Source organism: Amphiura filiformis, chromosome 10, assembly GCF_039555335.1.
Source record: "Amphiura filiformis chromosome 10, Afil_fr2py, whole genome shotgun sequence".
In the NCBI taxonomy this organism is placed as follows: domain Eukaryota; kingdom Metazoa; phylum Echinodermata; class Ophiuroidea; order Amphilepidida; family Amphiuridae; genus Amphiura; species Amphiura filiformis.
Window position 1 is genome coordinate 6,034,954 of NC_092637.1, and position 22,991 is coordinate 6,057,944.

The 22,991-nt window shown below is 41.7% G+C and overlaps 1 protein-coding gene across 3 annotated transcripts in view; it reads left to right on the forward strand.

Annotated features, from left to right (window-relative positions):
- Positions 1-2,488: 2,488 nt before the first annotated feature.
- The window catches only part of LOC140162440 (diacylglycerol kinase theta-like), a 180,185-nt gene continuing 159,682 nt past the window's right edge, over positions 2,489-22,991 (forward strand). For all 3 annotated transcript variants that reach the window (XM_072185677.1, XM_072185678.1, XM_072185679.1), the window contains exon 1: positions 2,489-3,170. In XM_072185677.1, coding sequence (XP_072041778.1) covers positions 2,951-3,170 — 220 coding nt within the window. In that variant the 5' untranslated portion in view covers positions 2,489-2,950. The remainder of the gene's footprint in view (positions 3,171-22,991) is intronic.

Sequence of the window (22,991 nt, forward strand, 5' to 3'; positions counted from 1 at the left end):
GGTCATTGTCTCATTTCGTGAACAAAGGTACACATACCATTGTTTCCTTTCGTTTCCTTTATAATCGGTTACCCAACTGAAGCTATAATACCAGCTTTATTGCGATGTCGCACATGTAAAACAGACACTTGTGCACAACCAGAGAAGATCTGATTTAATCAGTTCTGCTTCAATGAGTGTTATCTTGGTTTAATAGCTTTTAATGGGGTTTAAGTCCTGCAATTCGCAAAGGTCGAGATGAATTTTACTGTAGACATGACTGCATCATGAACAAAATGTCTCCAATTATTATTTAGCTTGCCCCAAGGAAAAATAAAGGTTGTTTTGCATATTTGCTATAGACTCAAAATAATAATGCTAGATGGTATACCTTGTACCCCGGGGGGCACTCAACTTTGGAAGTGACGGTATGTGCCTGTCAATAGGCCCCCTCTTTTGAAGTCGACTATACCCGATGACCCCCTTTTTTTTAAAGCCATACCCGATGACCCCCTTTTTGTTGGTTGCAGCTACCCAATGGCCCCTTTTTTTGGTTGAGGCTACCCAATGACCCCCTTTTTTCTAGAATAACTGTCAAATTTTGCTCCATTTTTTCAAAATTATGCCGAAATTTTCAAAATTTTGCTCCATTTTTCAAAATTTTCTACCCGATGACCCTTTTTTAAAAATCCTATTCTCGATGACCCCCTTTCTTCAAAATATTGTACCCAATGACCCCCTTTTTTATTTTGTTTGTAGGCCTACCCAATGACCCCTTTTTTAAAATAATGCTTTGTAGGCTACCCGATAGGCCCCTACTTCGCGACTCCGGTAGGCACATGACATGTATAGGCCTACCCGTCACTTCCAAAGTTGAGTGCCGGTACCTTGTAGAAATCACTCCCGAAGAGTCCACCAGGGACTATACTGGAAGTTGACAAGCGCAGGGGCGTAAATCCATTTTTGAAAGTGGGGGGGGACACAATGAAAATTATTAGTCATTGATACTTCGGCGCAACAGCGCTGCACGTCGCGCCCGCGCGACGTTAGGGGGGGTGTCTGAGGGGGATGTGGCCCCCTCGGAAACTTTTGCAAAATGAAGACCTAATTGAAGCCATTTGGTGGACCATTTTGGCACAATTATTGTGTAAATTTTTAGCTTGAAACAGCTGAAAAATTGTGAAATGACGGCCTAATCATGCTAATAAGCGATTCGTGGACAAGTCTTCACTAAAACAGAAGCGAAAGCGATCACTTGTTTATGTATACGCAGGGGGGTGTATGAGGGGGGATGTTCCCCCTGAGAAGTAAGAAACTTTTGCAATATGAAGACCTAATTGAAGCCATTTGGTGGACCATTTTGGCACTATTATTGTGTAAAATTTTAGCTTGAAACAGCTGAAAAACTGTGAAATGACGGCCTAACTTGTGGACAAGTCTTCACTAAAACAGAAGCGAAAGCGACCACTTGTTTATGTATACGCAGGGGGGTGTCTGAGGGGGGATGTTCCGCCCTCAGACGTTGGAAAATTTTGCAAAATGAAGGTCCAATTGAAGTCATTTGGTGCATAGTTTTTACACTGTTATCATAAAAACAAACAAAAAAGGGACCGAACTCAATTTGCAAAATTTTACTTGAGATTTGAGATTCGGAATTATTACTAAAGCATGCATGGATTGATGTTGAAGTCAGCATCGAGTCCGTCTTAAAACTGACTTTGGTGATAAAATGTGACGGGGCCCTGCATATCGTCGGGCCCGCAGTACAGGCTTTTGGGCCGAGGACCCGCCTTCAAGCAATTTGCCCAAAATAATCACAGGCCTATAATATATTATACTTACGATCGACCCGGCTGTGCGGATTTTTAGGTATGGGCAGTGATGGGCCTACTCAATTACGTGCAATTTAACATTTTTTCTTCTCTTTTTCTCCCTTTTCTCTTCTTTTTCTCCCTTTCTCTTCTCTTTTTCTCCTTTTCTCCCTTTCTCTCCTCTCCTTTCCCTTTTTTTTTTGGGGGTGGGGACCAAAATGTGGGGGGGGGGACATTTGATATTGTGTCCCCCCCACTTTGAAAAGTGAGGGGGACGTGTCCCCCTGTCCCCCACCCGATTTACGCCCTTGGAAGCTCTTGGACAAGCGTCACATAAAAAATAATATACAATATTACAATTATGAGCCTAAGCCTACTCGATATTTTTGAATGCTTTAGACTATAAAATTTTTAGAATTTTTGTCCCATTTTCCCTGAAATATTAGAGAATTGGACAGAACAGGGTAATATTTTTTAATAAAAAAAAATTAGTGCTGTATTTTTCTCGAACAAAAAATAAAATGAAATAAAACTGAAATATTATGAAAAACACCTGACCAAAATCTCAAAATTAAAAGCCCCAAAATGCAATTTGCCTTTTTTTGAACTACCCCATCATACGACAGGCATCAAATAGCTGCCGAGTGCATTTCCACAAAAGCTGCCATATGCTAACATTTTCACCGCTAATGGGGAAAAATAAAAATGGACGTAACGCAATGAAAAACATATAACGCCGTGTCGTCGAAAGCCGTTTTCACTTTACAAAATGATCTTATATACGGATAACCACCTACTAAATGATACTAAATCAACGATGAAAGCATTAAGGATCAATCGAGGCGACTAAATGTGTGAAATCCGGAACTTTTGTGGTGAAAATCGTGGCATATTTTGACGGCATAACTTGACAGCAGCAGCATTTTAGCTGGGCGGGGACCACACGTATCTTGCCTTGCTCGCTGCAGCTAGCCACCACCTGCTATACATGTGTGTACATGTACATGTATCCATGCTAAATCGGTCTGGGAAAAAATCCAAATCCTGACCGATACTAGGCGTATGTTATACAACGAATCTAATTCATAGTATTTTATAGTTGTTATTAAGCTTATAACCACCTCAGTTTTGTGTGTACATTTTGGAATTAGCGTAGAAAAATGGCGAAAGAGGGAACCTTGCAGATGGGACCGACCAGAGAAATGCGTGAGCAAAGCACAGCAACTTCTCTGTTTGGACATCAAGTCGATTTAGGACCGGAAAAAGCCTCCGAGTTTCACGGCCATACCTTCTACAGGAAAAGTTTTCACAAACCCACATTTTGTCACCATTGCACGGACATGTTATGGGGATTCATCAACCAAGGATTTATTTGTGAGAGTAAGTATAAAATGGTTGTTGTCATGATATCATCAACATGATCAATCAATGTTTATAAATTGTTGACTTGTGAAGTTGTCAACTCCATGGCATGTATTGGCTGTATATCATGGGTCAGTAGACATCATGAATCAATAAATCAAAACATGATATTGATAAAAGTTTGTGGAGTCATTGATTATTGGTGTTAAGCCTAAAAGTTACTTGAGAACTCTAGCTTCGAATTATTTGCACACGCTTTGCCTTTCATGCACGATAGCGCATTCGGTGCTACTGCTAGAGTCATTGACATTGTTTAAATTTGGTCGGTCAGTTTTGCAACAATGTTATTTTAATATTCTGGTAATGTTAAAATTGGAATAAAGTTATTTTGATGAGTCAACTATCTTGAGTTGAGTAAAGATTGCTTATTTCAGTTTTCACCAACATTTTGGTGAAGTGCAATTTTAGTAACATTTCTGATGCGATCACCCGTCCTGATTGGCTGCACATGCTTTCTTCTGAACTTCCATTGTTTTGAATGTTGCCATGCTTCAGCGAATCCGACTAGATTTCAAATGCAAAGGTCGCTAGCCTCAAATGCCAAGCTCATCGGTGAGCAAATTTGTGACTATAAGTCATTGAGCAACCTTTACCGGTACTAACAACTTTTATACGGTAATACATGTGTTTACTCTGAATTTTTTTTATTTGAGGACAGACGTGAATATGCTGAGTATCTTGGTCATATGCATATGTGCGTAATTAGCAAAAGCTCCGACCTTAGCGCCTGGCAGGGCAACTGGGTCCAACCCAGTCTGAGACTCTGGAAGAGCACCGCCAACAGCCGAAATCCGGCTATTCACCAAACCAGGAAGTAAACAAGCTGAAACAAAATGGCGCCCATTGAAGGTCGTACTTGTGAAATCTCATCATAAGTGACTTTTACAGTTTAGCTCCTACATGTAACAGTGTATTGCAACAGGTTTTTTTTGGACGGCCTCGCGGACGGCTTTAGCATTTTGTAGGCTGTCCATTCTTGTGACAGGCCGTCCCAATGACGGCAGGACAGGTCTCTAGCTAAAGCTTTGGCACCTGGTAGCGTGATTTGTAATTTTTAGTGGCGAAGCTCAAGCAGGACCGGTGTCCTTCTGTTCGTTTGTTCCTAAACAAATGACTGGTAATACACTGAACACCGCACAAACTTTGAGATGTGTAGTGTGTTGAGGGAAACTGTAGTTCCAGCAACTGTAACTCAGTATCTTCATATCATACATGTATGTACCGGTACTGAGTTTATACGGGATGCCACATTTAGATCTTTTTGGCAAATACATGTAAGCTTTTTCTTAATTTCTACACACACATGCCCATTTACCGATATAGCCAACAACTTAAACTCTTCTTTCTCTAAACCAATTACAGGTAAATTAAAGGAAGGTGACCTGATATCAGGGTCCGCATTAAGGGGGTACTACACCCCTGCAAAATTTTGTGCCTATTTTTACATTTTTCTCAAAAGTTATAGTGTATTGGTGACAAGTAAGATATTAATATTATAGGGGCAAGGACTACAGCTACTGCACTGGAAATTTTATTTCAACACAGACAACAGTTGTGGAGTTACAGTCAAAAATGAGGGAGAACCAATATTTGATCATAACTACTTGCCTTGAGTTGCTGAATTTTCAGTGCAGTAGTTGTAGTCCTTGCCCCTATAATATACATATCTTACTTGTCACCATTGCGCTATAATTTTTGAGAAAAATGCAAAAATATGCACAAAATTGGCCAAGGGTGTAGTACCCCCTCAAGCAATTTTATTTGTGTAGCAAAAATTCTCACCAAATTTGGGAGTGAATGCCTATGAATGGTACAAAATTGCTACACATTCCAAAATTGTGTAGCAAATGATGAAAATTGTGTAGCATTTTGCTAGTACTGCTAAAATTTAATTCTTTAAAACTTACCTACATGTATGATATATTTAAAATAAAATATCGTCACTTTCAAACATTCATGCAAAAAGAAAATGTAAATGTTCCTTGTATTTATGTGACTAATTCCTTACATGATGGAATTACTGACATTTATACAGCATGATTTTGGTAGTCTACAGTGTTTTTCATTTTAAAATGATAATCATCACATGATCATGTAATAAATTGATATCAAATGAGACTATTAGGAGAAATCCTATTTTTCTCATTAAGGTTATTACTACACCCTGCACAATTTTGTGCCTATTTTTTGCATTTTTCTCAAAATTATAAGCGCATTGGTGACAAGTAAGATATGTATATTATAGGGGCAAGGACTACAACTACTGCACTGGAAATTTTATTTCAGCACAGACCACAGTTGTGGAGTTACAGTCAAAAATGAGGGAAAACCAATATTTGATCAATAAATCAATAACTATTTGCTTTGAGTTTCTGACTTTTCAGTCCAGTAGTTGTAGTCCTTGCCCCTATACATATCTTACTTGTCACCAATGCGCTATAATTTTTGAGAAAAATGCAAAAATAGGCACAAAATTGGCCAGGGGTGTAGTACCCCCTTAACATATTGAAATTAGGAGTTCCAAATCGGTGTATTTCCGAAGATATGATCAAAAAACTGTTGAATTGTCTCAAACAGTTGAGACTAATTTGACAATTTTTTGATAATTTCTCCGGAAATATACTGATTAGGAAACCTAATTGCACTATATAATAGAGAGAAAAATTATGAGCTTTCACCTGATCCTGATACCAAAATGTGCATTTTGATGGGGTTAAGTGGGCTGTCAATCAGGCCAAAAAAAAATATTGTTGTGTTGCCCTCAAGTGAGAAAATGGGAAAGTTGGGTAGGACGGTAGGATTTCTTTTTTTTTTCTTTTTTTTTTTTTTTAAACCTTCAGTTTTTAAATATTCCCCTCAAATATTAAATAATGCTTCTTCAATTAGGGACATTTGTCAATTTTGACTTCAGGATACCTGTTAGACATCAATTAAAGACTAGTCTTTCAATAAAATATTAATTTCAAGTGAAAAACATGGATTTTTTGAACAAATCTGTAAAAATCATCATTCAAAAAAAAAAAAAAAATTACGACCCTGATTTTTCAGGATTTAGGGAGGACGGTTGAGGGCAACACAATTTATTTTTTTTGGCCTCAGGTTACCCACCTTTAAGTATTCTTCGCCAAGCTCGAACATAATTATGTAATGTACTAAGCATGTATGCAATGTACATTTTGTAAGGCGTGTGCATGCTTTCTTCTGTACGTACCGCACTATTGTAGTGCATGTGTGTTTATCTCAGAGCCACTTGTGTTCAAGCTTGGCCAAGAATTAAAATCTACGTGTAGAGTTGGTGCATTTAACAGACTCAGTACACCGGTCGATCTTACCGTTTCCGATGTTGATTAAGATACTTCTTGCATCGATCCCGAGATGCGGAAAAAACCAATAGTCATTTTGTCCCACATAAATGAATAAATAACAAAAACCCCGATCCCCGAGTGGACTCGGTGACGTCACCTACGATAATCATCCCTTATCCTCCTTGGTTTCTAGATGAGATAGGCGTGTGGATTTTTCTTTACCAACGCTAAGTATCATTACGAACCAAAGGACGTGATATACAGTTTGTTTGTTACACTGAGGTAAAAACCAACCAGTATAGTCGCTAGGGAGATAGTTTTGACGACATTTTTCGGCTAGAAAAGTGACAAAAACGATCCAAAAACTTAGCTTGTATGTGTGTTTCCGTGCATATACGGGACACACGTTTTCAAAATGGCCGCCCTTAGGACGCCATTTTATTTTTGTTCTCACGTAAAACAACTATAACAGACTAGTAAGTTACAATAGATGTTTGTACAGTACTGTGTATACATGTATGGTGAGTGATTATCGCTATGTTTATGGTGTGCTCTATCGTTATATCTTTCAGTACGCGTCTGATGACGAGTTACTGCTAAGAGTTCGTGGGTTTCGAAGGACCAGCCTGACAAATCTTCCCCAAAAGGTTTTCAGTTTTTCATCCCTTTGTATATATATTTTTATATCATACCACTACATCAGCGTCAGCCACTGTGCGTGTGGGTCTGTTTATTGGGCTTGAGCTTGTGTTCGGGGGTAGTGCTGTACGCTCCCGATTACTACAATGTCTAGGCCTTGTCAATCATGCCCTTCCTTGTACCAGAGTGGGACCCGCATCCACTCTGCTACTCCCACAGGGATTGCTCTAAATCAAATAAGTGTGCTTCCTTTTGCATAGGCTTATCGGACATCCACTTGAGGATTTAGAAAGTAAGCGCTCGTTTAGGTCTTGACACAGACAGAAGACGAAGACTAAGAAACAGAAGCCTACAGGTAAGATTGATATGGTAGGTACTAGCGAGGCAAGCAAGGGCCACGCTAAGGTAACCTCTGGGGCTCCGGTCCCGGGCAAGCAGGCGGACCCTCCGGGGACTGCTAGCGAGCCCGAAGGCCTAGCAGCCAGCGAAAGCACTGACTTAACGTCTAAGCTAGTAGCAGGCAGCAGGGCGGTACTTGCCCTAACAGGCGAGTACCAGTCTACCAGTGAGATCTCTAGCGAGCTTCTTGCAGGTGGACACCCGTCTATTGCTGGCGAACGAGCGGGTCTAGCACCCGCGGAAGTAGCCGGCGACGGACAGTATGCCACGGGTACCCCGGGCTTGCCTGGGTGGAATCCTAGCATACAGCGTGCAGCGGACTTGCCTCGGCGGTCTGTAGCACGCAGCGTGCCAGTGGAACCCGGGCTTGCCTGGGTTGATCCACGACACGCAGCACGCCTTTCGTTCCCGCAAGGGTCGAATGAAAACGCGTGCATGGGTTTAGCAGAGACGATACCGGGCTAACGCTTCAGGTGTAGTCTTAGCAGAACCAACTGGGGTTGTCACACGGCAGCGTTCCATGGTGGGACCGCCGAGTGATTCCCTGGGCCTTGGAATGGCTGCCGGCTGTCCTCCGGGACTGGCTAGCGGCTATACCGGGGTTGGGCTCGCAGTCTCTCACGGGACAGCGACCCAAGTGCAAACAGTGGCAGCTACCGAGACGAGCTACGGCTTGACTTCAGTGGTAGCCACTATGCACGCGCCCATAGCTGCCGTGAGTGGTCCGCCACACACAGCGACCTTGGGCGAGGCTCAAGAGGTTAGGGTAGGTAGTTTGAACAGCCTGGCTGATCAACAACCCACTTATGTCCTCGAGAGCCAGCAGAGCGTGGGTGATCCATTACAGTCAATGGGTCAATTACCCTCTTATGATCGATCACTATCTATTCAGCGGAGCATGGCTCCATTGATTGATACTGCCTATTCAGGTAGCGAGGTGACTGATCGAGGGTATACACGCTCAGCTACCCGTGATACTAGGCAAGCTCCTTTTAGCCAAGGGACAGCCAGTATAGCGGGTACCCATACACACGCGGCTTGATCCTCTAGCGGGGCGCTGTGAGGCATGGGTACAGTGGTACGCAGCCGGGAGCCCTACCGGGCACCTACGCTACAACCACGCAGGTACCGCAGTACTCGTCCTGGTTACCACAGTCTCTGTGGCAACAGGGGGGGGGAGGCGGTACTGGTACTGCCGTTCCATGGGGTTTCCCTGGTGGCGGATCCTTTCAGGGTCAGCTACCAACAGGGTATGCCCCGTGGTATCCGCCGCAGGGTGGTTTCTTCCACGGTCTAGCACCGTGGCAAGTGCCGCCTAGCGTTGGGCAAGCAGTACCACCAGTTGTTACCCAACCCGGCGGCGAGTGGCTAACCCTGATACAGCTCAGGGTAGGCCGCACACTGCTATGGCTAGGGCGACAGCAGCGAGAGCGTCGCGGATCCCGGGTGCTATAGCTAGCATCTCGGGTCTAGCGGGAGTACTCCCTCTTCTGCTGGTGTTCAGTTGGCTAGCCACACGGTGGCGACACCTCCCTGACCACCTTCAGATGCCCGTCGTCAGATCTCTTCCTCATCAGAGAGTGAGTCAGAGTCTGAAGGCGAGGGAAAGGAGTCGGAAGATGAAACCAGTAGCGACTCACAGTCTGATGAGACTGTGCAGCTAGCTTCAGGTATCCTTCCCCGCTTCCCGTGAGGAACTCGCTAGCAATGGTCTGCCTCACGGACACCGCTGAGGTGATGAGCCGTGTGGCCCAAGGTTTGGGCCTGGCTTTCTCTCAGGAGGAGTCCGTTCAGGAGGACCAGGGCATCTTTTCAGTAGGATGCCCAGCTAGGGTCGCCCGCACTTGCATTCCCGGCGGACCTCAAGGGTAGGTTTCGTGGGGCTGTCAGGCTCGCTGGAGCTTCGACGCCGCGTGCTTGCACGCTTCCACTGCGTGTTTCGCAGGAGGACTACTGAAACCTACCTCAGGGTCCCTGACATGGATCCAGACGCGTTGCCAGCGCCTGCCGCTAGCGGCCAAGGCGCGCGCGGGTCGTTCTCCCCCAGTGGGAGGAGGAGCTAAAGCTCATCGATAAGCGAGCACGCCGCTTATCAGAGTCTCTAGCGTCGCTACCACGCTTGCCGAGCACCTCGGTAGGAAGGTAGCGAACGACCACGGGCAACGCCGGAACTCTTCCATGAGGTTAATCTGTTAGCGGTGCTAACAGCTAACCTCAACGAGAGTTCTATGGGCCTAGCCCATAGGATGTCATCTCGCCGCCGGGAGAATGCCTGTCTGTCCCTCCAGTCAACTTACGGCTCCGACTTTGCTGAAGCAATGAAGAAGTCAGACTCGGTGGGACAGGGGCTACTCTTTGGACAGGCCTTTTGCGCTACGGTGGAGGACCGGGCGAAAAAGGCCACCAATGAGAGCACTCTGAAGAAGTCAGAGGCTGCCCTGACCAAGGGGAAGGGCAGTAAGGCGAAGAAGAAGCACAAGAAGAAGAAGTCTTCTAAGCGTTCTTCAGCGCCAGCTCCGCTTCAGCAGGACGCGCACCACAGACTACACCCGAGCCGAGGCTACTCCAGCACCTCCCAAAAAATCTGGGAAGCGCAAGAGTAGTGCTGGATCGTATGGCAAGCCCCCTAAGAAGAGCCGTTCTTCTAAGGGTGGCAAACCAGATCGGTCCTGAGGGCACGGCGGTCGACAGTCCATGCCGGCAGGTTTGGACTTCCACAGGGATTCCCCTGTGGGCGGCCGCTGTGCATTACGCCCAGAGATGGCAGGCCATCTCACCGGGCGCCTGGGTATTGTCAGTGGTCAGTGGGGGTTACAGACTGGAATTTACCAGCCACCCCTCGTGCGCCTGCACGATTCAGAGGTCCACGGTAGTGCCGCCAGACGGCCCCCAGCGTCGGGCACTACTGTCAGAGGTCACTCAGCTTCTCACGAAGGCAAGCGATTGTCCCGTCTACCCCCGTTCACCAAGGGGTTTTGGAGCACTTTTTTCTGGCTCCAAAGAAGACCGGCGACTGGAGCCCATTCTGAACCTCAAGCCGTTGAACGAGTTCATCAGGCCCAAGAGGTTCAGAATGGAGACTCGCTTCGGTGCTAGCCTGCCCCATCAAGGGTATGTGGGCGGCATCGCTAGATCTCTCGGACGCATATCTGCATGTTCCGATCGCACCTCAAGATCAGAGGTTTCTACGCTTCAAGGTACAGGGTCAAACTTACCAGTTTCGATGCCTGCCATTCGCTTGTCCACCTCCCCAGAGTGTTTACACTCCTGGTCAGGGCGGTGGCAGCGTACCTGAAGCGCAGGGGAGTCAACATGTGTTGCTACCTGGACGATTGGTTCATTTACGGACGCACCCCACTGGAGACACAGTGTCTCGTGGAGTTAGTAGTCCGTGACGGTGCGGGACCTGGGATTTCTGATCAACGTCAAGAAATCCAATTTGGTCCCGACGCGAGACACCACTATTCTTAGGGGCCCAGATCAACCTCAAGGAGGGATCATGGCGCCCTCACCGAGAGGGTGACGAACATGGCGAGGTGTGCCCGACTCTTGGCCGAGTCAGAGGGAGCACCCGCTGTGGCATGGATGAAGGTTTTGGGCCTTATGGCCAGTATGGTAGACCTCGTCCCGTACTGCCGCTTTCACATGAGGCCTATACAACTACACCTTCTAGCCTTTTACAGGCCCAGTCGTCACCCAATATCCCTCGCGGTTCCGATGTCGGAGATCGCGCGAGAGCAATCTCTGGTGGTGCACCCATCAGCCCAATTTGACTCAAGGTGTCAGGTTCCCTGCACCAGCGGTGCGTCACGTAGTGACGACCGACGCGTCAAAACTGGGCTGGGGGGGGGCCACATCCACGGGGACTCAGTCTCGGGCCTATGGTCGGCCACGGAGACGGAGTTCCATATCAACCTTCTCGAACTTTGGGCAGTGGAGAGAACTCTCCAGCATTTCGAGAAGGTGATCGTGGGATCTCATATCGTTGTCCAAACAGACAACACAACCGTGGTGGCCTACCTCAACAGACAAGGGGGCACGAGGTCACCACGGTTGTGCCTGCACGCACTACGCCTGATAGGGTGGTGCAAGGCCAGGCAGATTACGCTTGAGAGCGATGCACATAGCGGAGTCACCAACATCCTCGCGGACGATCTGTCACGAGGAAAGGTGTCGGGACCTACAGAATGGTCCCTTGCTCCGCAGGTCGCCCAGACGATCTTCGAGGTGATGTACCACCCCTCGATAGATTTGTTCGCATCTCATCGCAATCATCAGCTGCCGTGTACTGCTCGAGGGTCGCAGACCCACAGGCATTCGCCGTGGGCGCTCTGTCCGTGAGACTGGGGAGGAATGACTGCTTACGCTTTCCCCGATCTCACTACTCGCAAGGGTGGTGACCAAGATCGGGAGGGAGGATTGCAACGTCATTCTGATAGCGCCGTTCTGGCCGAAGCACCTGTGGTTTCGACCGATGGTGGATCTACTAGCGGCACAGCCGCGAGTACTCCCCGAGTTACCAAATCTACTCCGGATGCCCGGAGGAGAGGTACCAAGTCTACCACTAGAGCACCTGCAGTTAGCTGCATGGCCCTTATCAGGAACGTCGGCGGAGGGAGGCTTTTCATCAGAAGCTGCTTCTCTCATCGCCGGGGTAGACGAGAGTCTACCCTCCGTCACGTATAGTCAGCGCTTTGGCTCCCTACTACGCATGGTGCGATGAGAGAAATACATCTCCCACTAGAGCCTCTGTGCCTCTAGTGGCAGATTTTCTGACAGAAAAGTTGAGGTCAGGACTTCAGCAGGCAACGATAGCCAACTATAAGTCAGCCATTCTCTCGATTCATCGGGATTTGAAGACGGGTCGACTATCAATTCAGATGGGTCCCTAAGTCTTCTTCTCGACGGTATGTTCAACGAGCGCCCGCCCGAAAGGAAGGTGGTCCCTCCATGGGACCTCAACACAGTCTTGGAGTATATTAAGGGTCCCCTTTTGAGCCCCTGTCAAAAGCGACCCTTAAATACGCCACTCTTAAGGCGGCCTTTCTTCTGGCGTTGGCTTCGGACGGCGCTGCTCAGAGTTGCACGCAGTCTCAAGTCAGCCTCCGTATTACTAACAACGGAGCGACGCTGTTTCTTCGCCCGGATTTCCTTGCAAAAATGAGCGAAGTACATTCCGACACTCGCCTCTTCCTCCCCAGTATTGGGCAGGGTTCGTCAATAGCCGAAGACAGGTTGTGGTGCCCGGTGAGGGCGCTACAGCACTACCTTGGCCGAACACAAACCTCAAGAGGGGCTCATGACCGCTTATTTATCACTCACGCAGAACCGCACGGTCCAGCCGCTAAACAGACTCTGGCACGGTGGCTGGTCCAGGTGTTGGTGGACTCGGGGGCGGCACAAGACGCTCGCCCCAAGGCCCACTCAACCAGATCTATCTCATCGTCGTGGGCCTACCATAGGGGGGTCCCCATAGAAGAGATTTGTCAGGCTGTGTCTTGGAAGAACCCGTCGTCCTTTTCCACGGTTTACTACAAAACGTAAACCAACGACCAGGCGATAAGTTCTCCAGGGCTATTCTGCGGAGATAATATGGTGGTTGGGTATCAGGTGTTTTGCGGACAATCAGAATTCCAACATGGTAAGAACCAGTGTTTCTATTCTTAACCACTGAACTTTCAGTTCAGGGTTTTTTGTCTGTTCACGTAGTCTTTCTGTTTCCCGGCCGTGATGGGGGGGGAAATAGTTTGACCTCGCGATTACCATGCTACCCACTCTCCCGATCCTTATCAGATGCTGGCCAATCTTGTACCTCCATCCGTCGGTTACTTGCTAGATCGATCTTTCAGATGTTGATGCAAGAAGTATCTTAATCAACATCGAAGCGGTAAGATCGACCGGTGTACTGAGTCTAGTCCCAAACAAAAATGTTTGGTAGACTCATAACCAGTCGCGATCTTACCTTTCCGATGTTGATTATCTCGACCCCGCCGCCTACAAGTTTGGCCGAGTAGGGGCTGCCCAAGTCGGATAAGGGATGATTATCGTAGGTGACGTCACCGAATGGGTGAGTCCACTCGGGGATCGGGGTTTTTGTTATTTATTCATTTATGTGGGACAAAATGACTATTGGTTTTTTCCGCATCTCGGGATCGATGCAAGAAGTATCTTAATCAACATCGGAAAGGTAAGATCGCACCGGTTATGAGTCTACCAAACATTTTTGTTTGGGACTATTATTATATGTGTACCCCCGGGTGGTGAATTCTCAAATGGTCTGCCAAAAATCACTTGCCTCGCCCGTTTCACTGTGCTAAAAAATCTTTGTGCCCCCTTTCGAAGCCAAAAAATGATTTTTTTTTAGTTCAAATGTTTATTTTATTTCATTCTTATGCACTTTTTATAGAATATTTAATTTTCAAATCTTGAGAGCCAACTTAGGTACACGCAGATATTTGCGCCGAGATACATTGTACGCCTACGGCGCAAGTACATCTTTTGAGAATTTACCAATCACAGTCTATGGTCTCACGATTGTGTTGTTCCACGAAAAGTACGCTAATGCAACAGTACGGTACACAGAAAGTACATCTCATGATCGAGAATTAAATATTTTGCCTATAGCATTGTTCTCCCAAGGTATCCAGGAACCCAAATTTATAACCTTAAATTGTCTTTGGTAAAAGTGCAGCTTCCCCCGCCCGCCCGCACGTCCTCTTTCAAAGCTGTGGAGGACAAACAAACAATTTTTTTTTTTTGGCCTAAGTTTGGAAATTAAAATTTTTTTCTAAAATTCTGAAAATACAAAAAAACAAAACATTTAAGTGCACAAGCTTTTTTCTTCTGGGTAAGAATTTTTTTCTTGCATGCAACAGCTTTTTTCTTGCAGGTTAGAAATTTGATTTACCTGCAAGAAAAAAACTGTTGCATGAAAGAAAATAATTCTTACCCAGAAGAAAAAAGCTTTTGCACTCTAATGTATTTTTTTGGAATTTTTAAAATTTTAGAAAAAAAATTTAATTTCCAAAATTATGTGAGAGGTTTCTGATTTTCTTTTATTTTGTTAGCAATAAAATAACAATTTCGATGGAAGAGGCAAACTAAAGTACCGTAATTAAAAGTAAAACATTATTAACACATTCATGCATTTAAAAAAAATTAAATATAGATCCAATTTTCAGGCGAAATCAATTTCTCCCCTACATGTAATTCCCTTTTGGGGTAAGGGCAAGGGTTTTGGGTTAGGTTAAAGGTTAGTTGGGCTAGGGTAGGGGTGGTTGGACTTTGTGTTTTGGTAGGAAAAACATTGTAAAACTTTTTAGGCCCCCCCAAAAAGTTGTTGTGTTGCCCTCCGCGGCTGGGTCAAAATACCGGAAATTTAGGCCTGTTTTAAAAAAAAATGTAAAAAAAAAAAGGAAAAAAAAGATAAATAAAATAATATTTTTTAACCAAATGATTTTTCAATCGCACCCCAAGCCTATTCCCACTCCCAGAACCCTCACATTCGCTGAAAAGATTGTGCCCCAAGCAAGCACTCTAATTGGGGCCAAGTTTGGGGCCAAGTTTCAGTTTTCCGATCAAATATTTTGCGTCCATTAGTTCATGTCACAGAACTTCAAAGTTAAAAATCTTTAATTGATGATAAAAATAAGATATTTACATTCTTTCATATTTTTAAAATAATCAAAGCCCCAAAATATTATAAGAATTGAAGCCAATTATGTGATATTTTGAAATGCAACGTTGGGAAATCTTACACTTTTTCAGGCCATGCCGTTTGAGGCGAGCAATCGCTCTCGCTCGCCACCGCTCGCCCAAACTCAATTTCTAGCGAGCAATTTTAAACTTGCCAAAGACACAGAAATATCGCTCGCTGCGAATCACCCAAAATTGAATCAAATATCAATTTACATGCAAGTTTCAGCACTTCAGTGTATCCTGTATCCGATCTACCATAATAAGTTAGGCTTAAACCCTGGATACGAAAAAAAAAGGTTGTGAAACTTTGTGAACAGTGTGTAATATTGTTTCATATTATGAATAATTTTTTAGACCTACATGTAGCGAGTGATTCGATTAAAATGTAGAGAGTGATTTGACCACTCACCTAGCATCTCGCCTTTAAAATCTAGACGGCAAGGCCTGCTTTTTGCATGTAACATTGGTTTTATGGGGATTGGGGAAATCCCGGTTGGTGAAACAAACACTTGGTTTGCTACTCAGGCATGCCGGACTGCCGACGTGCGGTTAATGATTTTATTTTTATTTACATCATAACCTGAAAATATTCAGTTTTTGATGATTTTGGTTTATTTTCTCATAAATAATTTACTTTAACTTCCTTTATTAATATTATTGTTACGATGAATAAAAGCAATTTTAAAGACAAAATTAAAATGATAACTTTTTTTTATTAATTATTGTTATTAATTATTCGTATGCTGTGACAATCAAACCCAGAGACTTTTAATTGTACTAAGACTTTAATTTCAGGTTATGCATTCTAAATTTGGAAAACACATTTTTTAAATTATATCTTCTATTTATATCCAGTTATCAAAATTAACATAAACATTAAAATTATGGGTAATTAAAATATATAGCCTTTACTCAAAATGTTGAATGCTTACGTATAGGATAATGGCCGCGGATTAGAACGTGAGTGGATAAGAATGGTCTTTCTTATCCACTCACGTTCTAATCCGCGGCCATTAACCGACTTAATACACACTTATGACGTCACGCTATTGTTTTATGGCTCCATTATTTTCCACGAATGGAGTATTATAGAAATAGGTTGCTCATTTACAAATTGATCAATTGCTGATTGATACCGTAATAATAACAATGGTTTTGCAGGTGCGATTGAAAAATACATTGACTAGTCAGCTTTATGTAAAATTTCTATAGAATTACCCATCACGATCCAGGTGTCTAGTTCAAATCATCCGTAACCACCTTCTTGAATTATAAAGATTTAAAATGTTTGTTACATGAATTTAATAAACGTAGATTTGTAAAATCATTCAAGTGATTAGACCAACAATTAGTTCTTTATGCCCACTTCTAATGTATTAACTATTGAAGTACGGTAGTTGCATTTTGCATAATAAGGAAAATTGGCAAAGTGGTCATAGGTTCATATGAAAGGTTCAATTTGCGGATCATTACAGCAGGGTACCTCAATAAAGCTAGACCTGCGCTATATATCTGAGCAATGATACTCTTCTCTGTGAATCGAGTGTTCGATTTTGGAACAACCATGCAGTTATGGACATTATTTTTTATCTTCCGTTGGATTTGGATAATCATTCCGAGGATATATATCGTTGATTCGCAGCATTTCTTTCGAAAGGAGTCTGGCATGATTCTACGATTAGCCGAAGAAAGGTACGAGAATTGTAAATGTGCAAACTTTTATTTGTTTTATTTGGTTGGCCTTATTACAACCCATTTTACCTAGGCCTACATGTCACTAAACTTTGGCGGCAAAAACAAAATAAAAACAAAAATAAAAAACTTTGCCGCCCTCGGCCCTTGAAATAAAAGCCCGACCTCAACTTCCAGTCCCCTCCCGAAATCAAATGGAGCGTCCCTAACATTTATCGGATAGGCCTACTGATCGATGTAAGTAAATATCCAAGCATCACCAAAATACCATCAGATGAAACATCAGATGTATTAAAGACATCAAAATTAAACAAAAAATAGACATACTGTGACTTTTATCACCAGTAAACATGTGCAAATCAAACTATTAAATAAACAAATGTATAGGCCTAAATGAATTGTCTTGATACAGAATGTATGTAGCAATGTTTAATAGAAAAAGAACAGAAAATAACAACGAATGTAAATATTCAAATACTAAAAATATGCTATAATAAACATTCAACTTGTTTAACTTAATTGAGCGTCGAAAGTAAGGTCCATAATTTTAAGTATACACTGAAAATAAAAATGTTTAGGTTTCTGTAACCCTTTTTAAACACGCCAATGTGTTTATTAAAAACTGAAAATAGTTAGTATCCACATTTTCAAGAAGTTACTGGTATTTTCAGACTCCTACATTATTACAAATCCAAAATAAAACCCAACACTTTCCATTTTCAAATAATCGAACTCTAAAGTTTAAACTTAAACACATCAAAGTGTTATAAACACTAACGATATATTTTTTAAACATTGTTAGTGTTTAGAGTTTAATAGTCCTCAAACGTTCGAAGTTTGTAGTTACAACAACTGGGTTGGCCCTATTATATGTACATGTATTACAAACCATTTTACCTTCATGTCCATGAGGGCAACAAAAAACCCCACCAACAACCCCCCCCCCCCAAAAAAAGACAACTTCGGTAGCGAAATAAAAGCTCCGACCTAAACTTCCAGCCCCATGGAGTATCCGTAACATTATTATATTTAATTATCGGATAGGCCTACTGATTAGAAGTAATATTCAAGCATGCCAAAATACCGTCAGATGAAACAAAAAATGTACGAAAGACAAATAAAAATCATACAGAAAATACATGTGTGGCTCACGCATGCAATACTGAATAAAAAAATAGACCTACTGTGGCTTTTATCATTATTAAACATGCCCAAAAGCAAACAATTAAAAAATAAACAGATGCATAGGCCTAAATGCATTGATACAGAATGTAGAATGTGTATTATGTATAGCAATGTTGCCCAAATAACAAATTATATGTAGGGCCTAAACCACTGAAAACGTACGAAAATATAAAGAAGAACAAATGTTGTGAAAAACAGTAACATGTTTAACTTCTCTTTTTAACCTAAATTGAGCGTGGAAAGAAATGTCCCAAATAATACCAAATGCAGCCTAAAATAAGCATTTTCCAAAGTGAGGGTAAAAACACATCTTGCATAATAAGTATATTTTTGGCCAACAGTTTAACCTGCCCGTTTTGATCTTGCCTTGCTTTTCACAGATTGCATTGTAAATTTATGTTTAAGGGCTCGGATAGCGACGTTTTCACGTATATTTGTGGGATCTGAGAGCACATCAGACACATCGAATTGCATTTTGAATACGAGGAATGTCCTTCTGATATCAAATATTTTTTTTTTTTTTTAATTAGCGATATAATACACATTTTATGGCAAATTATTAAAATATTTAATTAAATTTGTGAAATTTAACAGTCCTCAAAGTAAATTGTATAAATCTAACGATATGCACTTAAAAAGAGTATGAAGTTTGGGTGAACAGCATACGTCCATCATGTAAACATTTTGACCTTCATTATTGAAGATAATAGCTCAAAACACTAAAAAATGTAGGTCTTTTTGACAAAAAAAATGTTTATGTTCAATATGAAAGGTCAAAATTGTCAATTGATGGTCGGCTTTTCATCCCAGCTACATACAGTGTAATTACATGTCATTACATTTATAAAGTTTACTTCGAGGATTGTTAAATTTCAAAAATATGAAATTTTAATAATTTGCAATAAAATTTGTAGTATCGCTGAATTTCACAAATTAAATCAAAATTATTTGATATCAGAAAGACATTCCTCGTATTCAGCATGAAATTCGATGTCTGATGTGAGGTCCCATAATAATACCGTGCAAATGTGGCAACCCGCTTCCTTAATATTGTATTAATCAAAATCATTGTCTTGTTGATTTTCGTATCATTGTTTTACATGAATGAAGTGATGATATCAATATACTGCACTTTTCGCAAATACTTGCTTTTCGAAAGTGCAATTGTTATTAAAACTACATTCGTAAATACAAGTACTTTTTTCCTGAAAAGTATTTGCTTTTCAGAGAAAAGAGAAAGGCATTTACGAATGGCGTGTTATTGTGATCATCGCTCCATTCGTGGAAAATAATGGAGCGGTAAAACAATAGCGCGACGTCATAGGTGTGTATTAATTAGACTTAAATGCCAAGTCAAGTCTTTGAAATTTGTGACTGCATTGGTAAGAAAACATGCCAAATTGCATGTGTTTGACCTATTTTCCATCAAATTGCAAAAACATTAATTGCCAGTTGTAACTAACTAAAGGATTAGAAGTTAGCAACACAAGATACCGGTAATAATATTTTTTGAATTCTAAAAAATTAGTTAGCGTGGAATCGGGAGAAGGGCCTCATCCCCGATTAGTGCTCTTTCAGATCTGTTCTAACTTATGTTTTCCATGACATTCGCAAGTTTTGCAAGTTAGTGAGAACTCTGCCAATCGTTATACCGGCCAAATTTAATTAATATAAATTTATCACTTGTTTCAATTTTTGCCAGAGTTATTTGTCGCGACCCACAAACTATTATAGTGTACATTGTATTGTATACCCTCAGATATCCAGGGGTGGTAGATGGTCAAGACCAAGTTTGCCCGTCCAGCCTAACTAAAAAAAATCCCTTTAAAAAGGGATGTGCTGGGACATGGTTGTTCACATTGAGCACAATAATACTAGTAGAAACTTATTTACAAATGCAAACAAATCGCACACAATTTGTAAAATAAGATGCAGCTTGTATTGAAATGACTAAAAACATATTCAAAAGGTACACTAAATTGTGTGTAGGGAAGCATATTTTAAATTAGGGTATTTATAGTCTGGGTTGTTAAATTTTTGTTGATGTTAAGCCCAGTGGCGTGCGCAAATGGGGGGGGGGGGCAGGGGCCATTGCCTCCCCCACTTTTATTGGTCATTCAGGGGATTCGGGGGAAAAACGTTAAAAACATCAAAATTTGCTCCTAATCAGACTCCATTCGGGGAACTGAACAACCTGCCCCCCTTTCAATGTGCTGCGCACGCCACTGGTTAAGCCCAGAATGTTTACGTTTATAATGCTAGCTTGATGGTTTTCTTTCATGTGGGTTTTGCGAGGGACCCTTGGTCCACGACCCCCAGAAGGGTTTGGGAACCACTGGTTAGACCAAACACTTTTAACCATACACTTTTGCCATTCAGCAAATGCCTAATTATCCATGACATGGAAATTCCAACATTTCTGTGACTTTTGAATTGAACATTCTGGGGTGTTTATTAAGAGGGGGCAACTATTACAGTATAAATTTAAAACCACCTTGTATTCTGTGACAAATTTACTGCTCAATGTCAAATTATTAAAGTACTGTATAATTTTATTTTTCAGGAAATTAATGAAAGTTGCCTCAATAGACAGCAGCAGAGATTTGCTGTTCTGCCTTCCCACGTTCCTGTTCTGCCTTCCCACGTTCCTGTTCTTGTCTATGCCCTGATCAAAGTTTGTGAAGGGGACTTCCCCAAAACTGGCTCACTCAATCAAACTTCAAAGTGCAAACTTTTTTTTAAAATGTGCCTGGACACCTCGAATAAGCCGTAAAGTCCCTCTCTGGTTATTTTTACTTTTTTACATATTTGCAAAGAGCATGTTTCAGGGATTAAAATGACACATCAATGAACTTCATATGACAATCAGAAGCGAAGTTATGGCTTGTTATAGGTTGTCATGAATCAAAACGCGAAACCGAGAAAATCGCGTTCAAATTTATGGAAGCAAAATGACCATTCATCAGATGGGCCTCAGAAAATGTGGATTATTTCATATTTCCACTTATTTCTTTAAAATAAAACTTTGTATGTGTTTAGAAGACAGCTTAAACATTTGAAATCTGCAAAAATCTCAACTTCGCCAAAATACGAGATTTGCATGTAAATGTCATGGTCAATCTTGCTAGGTAGGGAACAACCCAAAAGATTGATGAAGTGCTATAAATAAGTAATTCTTGGCCAATCTCGAACATTATGAATGCTAGTGGTCAGCGATAAACACACACACAAATAGCATGGTACAGAAGAAAACGTACACACAGTCACACACGCACCTAACATGGACGCAACATGCATGTTCCAGCTTGGCCAAGAATTACTGTAAGTTGGGGGGAGGGGTTAAAAATGTTGATGGGGGGGGGGGAGCAGCTATGGAACTATTAAAAACTAGTTGCATGTACGTACAGGATATCATCAACCTTTTGATGGTTCCCTAACTTCCCTTAAAGCCTTTTAAGGGGTACACCCCTGCCCAAATTTGTGCCTATTTTTGCATTTTTCTTTAAAATTTTAGCGCATTGGGGACAAGTAAGATATGTATATTATAGGGGCAAGGACTACAACTACTGCACTGGAAATTTTATTTCAGCACAGACAACAGTTGTGGAGTTACAGTCAAAAATGAGGAAAACCAATATTTGATCAATAAATCAATAACTACTAACTTTGAGTTGCTGAATTTTCGTTAAACAGTAGTTGTAGTCCTTGCCCCTATAATATACATATCTTACTTGTCACCAATGGGCTATAATTTTTGAGAAAAATGCAAAAATAGGCAAACAATTGATAAGGGGTGTTGTACCCCCTTAATGTACGATCTTATAATATGAAATTGGTTAATTTTTTTCAAACCTGATTTTTTTGAATATTTGTAATGTTTACACATGTCCCAACTTGCACCTAAATGGAATCGGCCAAATTTGTTGTCTTTGTATGTCAACAGAGCAAAGTTCGACATATTATCATAATTTTAAAATTATGATAATATGTCCTCCCATAGAACTGCATGTTAAATGGTCAAAATAACTAGTGGGGTTTCTTTCACTTTACCTTGTTATTTCAACTTAAAACGGACAGCAACCCTTCCCGGCAGTTATTACTAATATTATTTCAACATTTTGAATAAAGAATAACAAAATTAAAATTTGACGGAAATCGTACATTAAGGCTTTAATACAGTAGGGCTGCTAAGAATACCGCGATTTTGGAGGCCAAAAACGCACTCGATTTTCCAAAAAATCGCAAAAATCTGTGATTTCCGCCAAAAACGCAAAAATCTAAAAAAAAAAAAGTGCTAGCATCATTGAACAAATTTGAAAAAAAAAAAATAATAAAAATATTTAAAAAATTCAAAAAATAAAAATTGTGTTTTTCAAAAAAAATAATTAGCATGGTTTGGAGAGTCCCTTGATCTAACATCAAGTCCTACCATCATTAAAAAAAATGTAAAAAAAATTAAAAAATTAAAAACTGCAATTTGTTTTTAAATCATTGTAGTACTTCACTCTAGGTCAAGGGACTCTCCAAATCTGCGAAATATTTTTTTAACAACGCAATTTTTATTTTTTTTATTTTTCAATTTTCTTAATTAAAAAAAAAAAATTTTAAAGATTTTTTCAAAAATGTCAAAAAAACGCATTTGGAGCCAAAATACGCAAATTGCGCTGCAAATAACGCAATTGCGTATTCTTAGCAGCCCTACCTTACAGTTAAAATAGTTCAGGTCATGGTACATGTAGTTATTAGTTAGGTCAATGTTGCAATACCAGTACCAGCTCTCATGGTTGAGTAACTCTTTTGTATGCAACAATTTGTGTGAGATAAATTTTTTTGTTGGGTCATCATTTCCGGGAATCAACAT